The sequence below is a fragment of the Mangifera indica genome, unplaced genomic scaffold (genome assembly GCF_011075055.1).
Source record: "Mangifera indica cultivar Alphonso unplaced genomic scaffold, CATAS_Mindica_2.1 Un_0048, whole genome shotgun sequence".
NCBI classification, from domain to species: domain Eukaryota; kingdom Viridiplantae; phylum Streptophyta; class Magnoliopsida; order Sapindales; family Anacardiaceae; genus Mangifera; species Mangifera indica.
Window position 1 is genome coordinate 163906 of NW_025401140.1, and position 9687 is coordinate 173592.

Sequence of the window (9687 nt, forward strand, 5' to 3'; positions counted from 1 at the left end):
ATATTATTTATTATATTAATTAAAAATAAAGGTATTTTTATCTTAAAAATTTAATAAGTAATAACAAAATTAAAATTATCAAAATAATCTTTAAATACCTAAGATAGAGATGATAATAAAAGTAACTTTTAAAATATCTGTTACGTTACTATTTTTAATTAAAAAATTATTAAAATTTTTATTATTGATAAATTAAATAAAATAATTTTTATAATAAAATATAAAATATCAGAATACTCTTTATATACAGTAAACAAAACCCTGTTAAATTGTTTGAAACGATAATAATATTATTTTGGTAATATTTTTGTGGAATACTGAAGTGCAAAGTTTTTATCACATGCACTTGATTTTACCTATGACACATCATTTCATACATTTTTTTATTATTTAAAACATTTTTACAAAAAAACTGAAAAAAGGGTAATTTTTAATAATTTGTGAAAACATAAAAATCAAATAATAAAAACAACTTTGACAGAAATTGAATGCGGATTTGTTGCCAGATCAACTTTATAATGTCAGCAAAGCTTTACTTTCGGACTCCCTTTCACTGTAAACCATAACCCGAGCCAAAAAAAAATAATAATAATAATAAACGGAGCTGTCTTTTGAAGCAACCAAGCATTTCTTTATGGGATCCTCGTTCTTGTATGCAAAGATTCAATCTTTGTTCATTCTGTGAACTGATTTTTTTTTTTTTTCATTTTATTATATATTCAATATAAACATTTTTTAAGTTAATGGGCTTTACAGTTCATATCTTGTCACCAAAACGCGTTGCGTTTCCGTGTTGATATCTTCCTCTTCTTCTTTCTTTTGTTTGGCTGCAACGTGAATACTGCTGCTTTTGTTGTTGTTAGCAGATCTGCATTTTGGCTTTGGTCCAAAGGCCACTTTGACATTCTCGTTGGTAATGCCTTTGGAAGTTTGTTCTTTGTTTGCTTGTTGAGAAAAATGAGGCAAAAAGTTTTGAGACTTTATAAATCTTTTGTTTCAAGTTGGCATCTTTAGTTGTTATTTATGGTATAGTTTTAAGTTTTTTGTTTGACTGATTTTAATTTAATAAATATATTAGAGCAATGTGGTGGTTTTAGGTTCACTGATTTATTGTTCTGAGTGAAGTTTTTGTGAATTTTCTTTGTTTTGAAGGTATGATTTGTTTTGTTATCTGGGTAAGCTTATATTTGTTTCTGGTTTTGTGGCTGATGATGCCGATCAAGTGGGGAACTTAATTAGTGTTGAATTTCAAGAAGTGATTTTGTTATAGTTTGAAGTTTTGGGTCAAGATAGTGAATTTTTTAGTAGAAAGAATTTGGATTTTGATTGAGTAGGAGTGAGTTTGATCTCAAGTTGTTGAGACATAATACGCTTGTGAGGGTAAGGGTTTGGTGAATTTGAGGTATTGTGCTGCAGCCAAAGACATTGAAGTGGTAAATATGGCATCTAGAGAAGGGAAGCGTCATCATCATCATCATCATCATCATGATCTTGTGCCTCTTGCTGCTTTGATCAGCAGAGAGATGATGAGTGAGAAGATGGAGAAGCCGACTATTAGATATGGGCATGCGGCTCAATCTAGGAAAGGAGAGGATTATTTCTTGATTAAGACAGATTGTCAAAGAGTACCTGGGAATTCGTCATCTACTTTCTCTGTCTTTGCGGTAACTCTTGGCCCTTTTCTCGTGGAGATCTTAGTTTTTATGTATTGACTGCCATGTTATCTTGTTTTGTTGATGCCTAGGGTCATAAATTTTATGTTATCTTTCTAGCTTACCTTCACTTAATTTAAATATTCTAGCCAATTATCTAACTTGTTGAATGAATTACAGTAAACCTTATTTAGATTTATGGATCCGATAGATGTGCTTCATTTTTCCAGGATGTAGAGTTTTAGATTTCATCCTTCTTTAGCTGTATTAATCTTTATTGTTCGGTATGATTTACTGTTTACTCCTAATTTCAGATCTTTGATGGGCACAATGGGAATGCTGCAGCAATTTATACAAGAGAACATTTGTTGAATCATGTGTTGGGCGCTATTCCTCATGGGCTTGGGTGGGATGAGTGGCTTCAGGCTTTACCTCGGGCTTTAGTTGCGGGATTTGTGAAGGCAGACAAGGAATTTCAGAGCAGAGGCATGGAATTGGCCTATTTTTTTATTATTTATATTTGAACTTCCTTGTCATGAGTTTAAGGAAAACTAACTAATACTATCTATAATTGCTTAATCATCTTCAGGAGAAACGTCTGGAACCACAGCAACATTTGTCATAGTTGACAGATGGACTGTGACGGTTGCATCTGTAGGAGACTCTCGTTGCATATTAGATGCCCAAGGTGGTGTCATTACCACCTTAACGGTTGACCATAGACTCGAAGAGAATGTGGAAGAGTGTGTATCTACCTCAAAGCTTAGTTTCTTCCTGTAATCTGGATGGAAATAATAATTGGTTATTCTGTGACTGCAGGAGAGAACGCGTAACTGCAAGCGGGGGTGAAGTTGGGAGGCTTAGCATTGTTGGTGGTGCTGAGGTGAGATGCTTTCACATATTCCTCATTTACCAAAGTTTCTTTCATTAATGTTAAACAACATGATTTCTTTCTTCCCTTTTCATATTATTATCCTTTGCGGTGTTATAATATTTGCTTAATCTGTACAGATTGGTCCACTACGTTGTTGGCCTGGTGGTTTATGCCTTTCGAGGTCAATTGGAGATATGGATGTTGGAGAGTTTATAGTACCGATACCATATGTCAAACAAGTGAAGGTATCCATTTAATTTTATGTTGTAAACTTGTGAAGCATTGATTTCTTTTCTTTGTCTATGAATCCTCTGCGTTTGAGATTGAAAATACTACACAAGTCTTTAGAATGAATTCTAACATTGTTCATTTTTATAAAAGCTATCTAATGCGGGGGGGAGGCTCATTATTGCTTCTGATGGAATCTGGGATGCCCTATCCTCAGAAATGGCTGCACAATCTTGCCACGGATTGCCAGCTGAACTTGCTGCTAGACAAGTTGTGAAGGTGAATTAAGAATTTGATGCTTTAAAATTTTGCAGTGCTAGCTCTGTATATAGTTAGGTGCTTAACTTTTGTTTTAACTGATTTTCAACCCAGTTTCTTATTCCATTTGATCAATTATTTGTTCAGGAAGCCTTACGGACAAGGGGCCTAAAAGATGACACGACTTGCATAGTTGTTGACATAATTCCTCCAGACAATTCAGTACCGCCTTTGACTCCACCCAAAAAGCAGAACAAGTTTAGGGCACTTCTTTTTAGAAAGAAGTCCAATGATTCTGCAAATAAACTCTCTAAGAAACTTTCAGCTGTAGGAATAGTTGAAGAACTGTTTGAAGAAGGGTCAGCAATGCTAGATGAAAGGTTAGTAGTTCCTCTGCTTTTCTGAATTTTTGTTTTGTGATTGATTGTAGAGGCTCATGACTGTGCATTGATTTCTAATCTGGTTTTCCATCTGTGGTTCTTGCTTGTCAGAATGCTGCTTGTTCTAAATTTAAATTAGGGGTATCTAGTCTACAATAATACATGTATAAACGGTTGGGTACTAACGGATATAAACAAATTGTCGTGTTATCATGTGATATAAAGTAAATAATCAAATTATCTAATTATATGATGATATGTTGGTTTGTTTGTATCCATTAATATCCACTGTTTGCACCTATTGTATTACTCTTTAGTTTAGGATTTCAATTGGAATTGATGAGACACATGAAAAGAAAAGCAGTAGATAAGGCCAATGTCCTACTAAAAGTCATGTTTGCGACATCTTTTTGAATGTGCAAAATTTTAAACCTTTTCTTTGGACTTAATTTTGTCATTTCCAGGATTGATAATAGGTTCTCCCAACCACTGTAAAAGACATTAGCCTTAAATTTGAATCTTACCGGTATATATATCATAGGACTTCTTAGTCAGTGAAGGGTTTGTGTAAATTTTGGTCCAACAAACTATCAAAACATTGTTCGTTTTTGACACATTCTATAACGGTTTTGTTTTTGAACATTACAACTTAGAAAGTGTCTTAACAGTTTGGGAGTTCACAAATTGTTTAACCAATATTCTGTAATCATCCCCAAGCGACATGGGATGTCTATATATACCTAAGATTTCTTCCATGTTTTGTCATATGGAATTTGCCTGGATGCACAAGGTAGTTCCTAAGTGCATAGTTTTTGAAGTGGAATCATGGAATTAATTTGAGAGAACAAGACTGGTTTTGCTTTATATGATAGCCATTCTGAAAAAGTTGTGCATGCGTCAAATGCCTCTGCTGAAACTTCAGAAAGTATTTGCTCTTTGTAACTATCATGCATCTTTTGTTGCCTAATCTAAAAATTTTCCAATACTTCGATTCTTGTCAACTGAATATTTATTTTGTGATAAGCTTGTGATCTGTATGTTTATCAACATTGAACTCATTGCTTTTCAATATCTTGTAGACTGGGAAACGATGAACCTACCACACAATCAACGTCCGGTCTTTTCATGTGTGCCGTATGCCAAGTTGACCTTGCACCAAGTGAAGGCATCTCAGTTCATGCTGGTTCCATTTTCTCTACCAGCTCAAAACCCTGGCAAGGACCTTTTCTTTGTGCTGATTGTCGTAATAAGAAGGATGCCATGGAAGGAAAACGTCCTAGCGGAATTAAAGTGTCATAATTTCCTTTTTTATTTTATTTTTTTAACTCCCTTATTCTTTCTCCCTGCATTCTAATTTTTTGTACCCAAATCCCTCTAGGATAGCCAATTTATTGAACCTTACTACATCAGTTGTATATGTAATATACAAAATAATGTAAAATAAGTTTTACTGGTTAAAGAGAGTTAATTGAGGATAACACTAATTGAATTTTCGGATTTCTCAAGGGAAATGAGTTCGTTGTGCGCTTTTGATATTCACTGTTTGTAAATGCAGTATTACTTTATATTAATTTCATTTCTAACTAATCTCTAGCTATTCAATCATGGGGCAGCTCAAGGAATGTGGCTCTGTATACTGACCGTATATCTTGGTATAACCTTCTCATGAGGGTGATGATAGGTCTTTGCTCGTGGGTCATGTTATAACATCTCCTCCCCCTAGTTGAGGTTCATAATAATTTGTTACAACCTATGTATATTGGATTGTAATAATTAACCATTTATTATTAATTTTGAACAAGATATTGGACATGAGAGATCATCGGTTGAGAGTTTTTCACGTACACTATCCCTAATCATAGAGGTAAGTACAATATTGTTCTTAAGTCAGTTGAATGCAATTCAGTTTAAAAGGGTGATTAATAATTTTTTATTCTATCTTTTTAGGATAAATGTTTGTTCTTCCTTGTAGAGCTACCCCCCAATGCTAGGAAAGGAGTGAATGACATTGTCTTATAGGGGGATGAGTTGGTTGATCTCTCATCATAAGGTGATCCTTATGAGGTACACACATAAATAAGATGCAGATTTATTTATATATGTTTGCCAAACAAAAAAATTGAAGGTTATTTATAAACATTATGTTCCTTCTCTAGGTAATCATGAGGGTACAAATGGTTGATTTAATAGCATAAGAGGATTTCTGGCTAAACCTTATACTTACCTACATAAAGTAACATTACTCATTCCAGCAGGTGTGTCAATTAAGATTTATTATATATTTAACAAATTTCTTTATTTGTGAAGGTGGTGAGGACTGCTCATGGTCCAATTGTCAAGAAGGGTTTGTTTGTTTGCACCTCATACAGAAATCCACTGAAATCGAAGGTTGGACGAGTGATTCACATGGTTCTAACTATGACCACTGAGCGTAAAGAAGCATTCACAAAGTAGTACGAGGGAGCAAAATCATCTGATGAGCAAGAGGTATACATCATTGAAGCAAAGACCAAAACAACCTTTTGGCACACGGTTGTCGAGCTAGGCTAGTGGTTAACCATTGATGCAAGTGGCTTTTATCCAGTGACTTTATATAAATGTTTCATGTATACATAACAATTGTTGCTTTCATGTCGATTACCAATATGTGGATTTGTTGATGACACTTCTATGTCAACACTAGAATGAGTAGTAGGCTATCGTCTGATTGAATTAGATGACAACCCACACATTCTTCGTTAGGCTCATTGACAATGAGAACAACAAGTGGCATGCCACCCCAATAGGTGAGTACATGTGGCTTGAGCTGTTTATGAAGATGGTAGAGACAAATTACATATCGAGATTATTTTACAGACCATAGGGGACGATCGATCAGCTATTGTATATGCATGTGGGTTATCATTAGTTATTTATATAATTAACATGTCTCCATTATAATTTTCCTATGTTTGTGGGTTTTCATACGTGTAAACTTTGACTACGCTCACTAGGTTGTTAGGGTCTTTGATTTTTAATTGTGGACGATCATGGTATACGATTCGTATACGAGTTTTACAGGCAACCTCAATGAGCTTGTGCGTCAGATGAGACCATATACTAGCTACATATCAACGTTACTATAGGCCATGAGTTTTTGGACCACCGCATAGAGGATACCACAATATGATGACTTAGTAGCATGCCGAGAGAAAGATGTCCCCTAACAAGACTTTGGCTCTAACAATTACGATATATTTATGTTACGCTTCATAGAGTGTATAATAGTTGGGCAGAGTTTAAATTTCCCCCGTGAGTTCTCTAAATCGATGCGTTGGCGTTTGGCCATAGAGTTATATTTCTATTGCATTAAGTAGATCACGCATTATAGATGTGGCCATGACTTTGTATATTGGTTACATGTATGTTTATTTATGATTTTATTTATTTTGTATATGTTTTATTTACAATATTTATTGGTTATGCATAAGATTTCATGTTATATATGTTTTATAGCAAAATTATGATTGATGTTAGTAATAACAATTTACTCAATAAGTATGAATCAAAACTGAAGCAATGCATGAAACATAATAATTGATAAATAGAAATTAAGGAATGTTTGAAACATAAATAATACTAACATAATATTTCAGGGATTATATCTAATTTAAACAAGCATATCAACAAGTTAAACATAAATAATACTAAACAAAAGGTCGAGATTGTGAAAATCTCTTGCCTTTATCTCTTCTAAGTAAACCTAATGGAATAGAGCTTGGCATTGGTGTTAGGCTCTTGTAGTTTGTTTGTACATGCCTAGGTTGATTACATCAATTGCAAACCTTTAGTATAATGACCTCACATTGCGAAGGACATTAGTTTTCATTTGAAGGACGATTTGGTCAGCAATGATCAATAAAAGGGTAGCTAGATAACTCTACTCCTTGGCAGGTAACCATTCTGATTGATCCCTAAGTGGATTGACAACTTCTACATACACTGTATGGTACAATTTGGTGTTGTAGAAAAGGATGAACCCATAGATAGACATTAGTGAGCCTTATATGTCTTGCGGCAACAACGATTTGCTTGTATGGAATATATGAAAGTTACAACTTTATGCACACACATACTTGCTCATGAAAGTCCATGAAAAACCCCAAATGCTAATAATCTTTAAGGGGGGGTGAATATGATTATTTAAAAATTTTTAATCAAATAACAATCTTGAACAACTTTCTAATCAATCACAACTTCACAAACAATTTCAACAAAGATATTCAAACTAAATCAATGTTCAACAAGTTAACTCAAGCAATCAAACATAGATAATATTCAACAATTTATCAAAAAATCTAACATAAATATAATGTATAAAGTAAAGAGAGTAGGGAAATAAAATGCTTAATAATTTATAGTGGTTTAGAATTTTCTCTTCTAAGTCGCTTACATCTATTTCTTCGAATAACCCGCTTGAAGTTTCACTCGTGAAAATAACATCTATTTACAATAGTTCTTTATGATTTCGCCCACGTTCACTAGTTGATGTGAGATTGCATCTAACTCAATAGTTATTTAGGATTTCACCCACCACAATAGTTATTCAAGATTTTGCTCAAGTTTGTTCTAATATAGAAAGATTGAACGTAAAATGCCTTTATAAGGCTGATATAAAGAACAAGTGCAAGGTGTCTCTCAATGATGAGTTATAAGCTTTTGGAGAAGAGAAGAGTATAAGATTTTACTTTAGTAATCTCTAACCTATTCCCTATCAAAGGGTCTTCAATTTATAGTCTTTGATGGCTAAAATGTCTCAAATGATCGTTGGTTGAGATACTGTATATGCTAAGCTTCAAAAATAATGTTTTGGCCTTGAAAACATGATGGGACGGGCATCCTCTATTGAAGGATGGGCATCCTTTTACATATTTCGACTTTGATGGCTTTGAATTAGACATCCACTGGTTGAATTTTTTGAAATGCATCACTCAAGGGACCAATGTCCCTTTTTCCAGAACGAGCATCCCACCATGTTAACTTTCTTGACCATCCCAAATTAGTTTTCAAATGCATTAGAGAAGGGCAAACATCACATGGTCATCTTTTAAGCTTGGACAAACGTCTTTATCTATTTAAAGAAATTTCTCGAGAGCTCCAAACTTGTAAGGATGGGCATGAGAAGATCAGAGTAATCGGTATCCCATAAGGGACAAACATCCCATATTTGAGGACGGGTGTTTCATATATGAAAAATTAAAAACATAAATTTCACTCATATTTTAGTCATAAGAATTTTATCCTATAGACTTAATTAGCTTATTAAATATTAACTAACAACTTTAAACTTAGTTTTGGCATAATCAAAATATCTAGAGGTCCAATAGCCCACGAGGTTGATGTATCCATAACCTATAGCCTAATACCAAACATTTGTAATTAGGCATACCTCTAAGTTCATAGACTTCAACACATGGCATCCAAGCTTCTCCTTTGTCTATGGTGTAACCTTGTGTGTGCATTCAGCTACAATATTAAAAACATCAACATATCCATTAGTAAATAAGCATAAGTGTGGAAAAACATGGTCAATTAAATATTTAGTATTAAAACTATACATACTTGCATGGTTTCTCTTCTTGTAAAACTATTGTTGTAAGGTGTCCTGAATTAACTCGACCAATATCATGATGAGTAAACCCCGCACATATTTGACAAGTGTATTGAATAACTCTACGATGTGGTTGTCATTATGTTATACCTACGACTTGAAAATATGCTCTGCTGCATCGATGATACCTTACCTCACGTAGATAAATGCTTATTTCAAGTTGTATCTCATCAATTGCTCTTATCAAGACCTCAAAATAGACCTCTATATATAGGCCTTAGCTGTTATCCATTATAAACAATCGACTTTTGAGTTACACTTCTACTTCGATTGCATGTTACAAAAAAGGTGATAATAATAACATCCATGGTATATATTTGGAAAGACCTCAAGCATAATAAAGTAGATGGTGTGATGTCGATATGAGATTATTACCAACTCTACTACTTCACTGATTTAATCTTTAAGCTTTGTTAAAAACCAAGATCACATTGGATGATCTTCCTTTTTTCCCTCACCAAAAACTATTAGGTAAATCTGATTATTAATATCCATGGCCTCGACAACAAATAAATGTCTCAAATATCGACCCTTTAAGAAAGTAGCATTAATGTAAATAACCGATCAAATTTGTTATTGAAATGCACAAATTCAACAATCTAATGCCATGAAAAAGTACTAAAAGAGATGCTCTTTGTCTATTTG

At 33.7% G+C, this 9687-nt stretch overlaps 1 protein-coding gene across 1 annotated transcript; it reads left to right on the forward strand.

The window, feature by feature from the left end:
- The first annotated feature begins 625 nt into the window (after positions 1 to 625).
- On the forward strand, positions 626 to 4979 carry LOC123206742 (probable protein phosphatase 2C 15). The gene is made up of 8 exons (XM_044623969.1): positions 626 to 1664; positions 1967 to 2138; positions 2242 to 2395; positions 2472 to 2535; positions 2664 to 2771; positions 2908 to 3033; positions 3160 to 3392; positions 4472 to 4979. Exons 1-8 carry the CDS (start codon positions 1440 to 1442, stop codon positions 4689 to 4691), a joined length of 1302 nt encoding a protein of 433 aa, XP_044479904.1. The 5' UTR covers positions 626 to 1439; the 3' UTR covers positions 4692 to 4979.
- The last annotated feature ends 4708 nt before the right edge of the window (positions 4980 to 9687 follow it).

Bases quoted from the DNA above. Each gene is read 5' to 3' on its own strand.
- LOC123206742 (XM_044623969.1), top strand. From the start codon at position 1,440: ATGGCATCTAGAGAAGGGAAGCGTCATCATCATCATCATCATCATCAT. The intron at 1,665-1,966 runs GTAACTCTTGGC...TCCTAATTTCAG, and splicing joins CTACTTTCTCTGTCTTTGCG to ATCTTTGATGGGCACAATGG. The intron at 2,396-2,471 runs GTGTGTATCTAC...CTGTGACTGCAG, and splicing joins CTCGAAGAGAATGTGGAAGA to GAGAGAACGCGTAACTGCAA.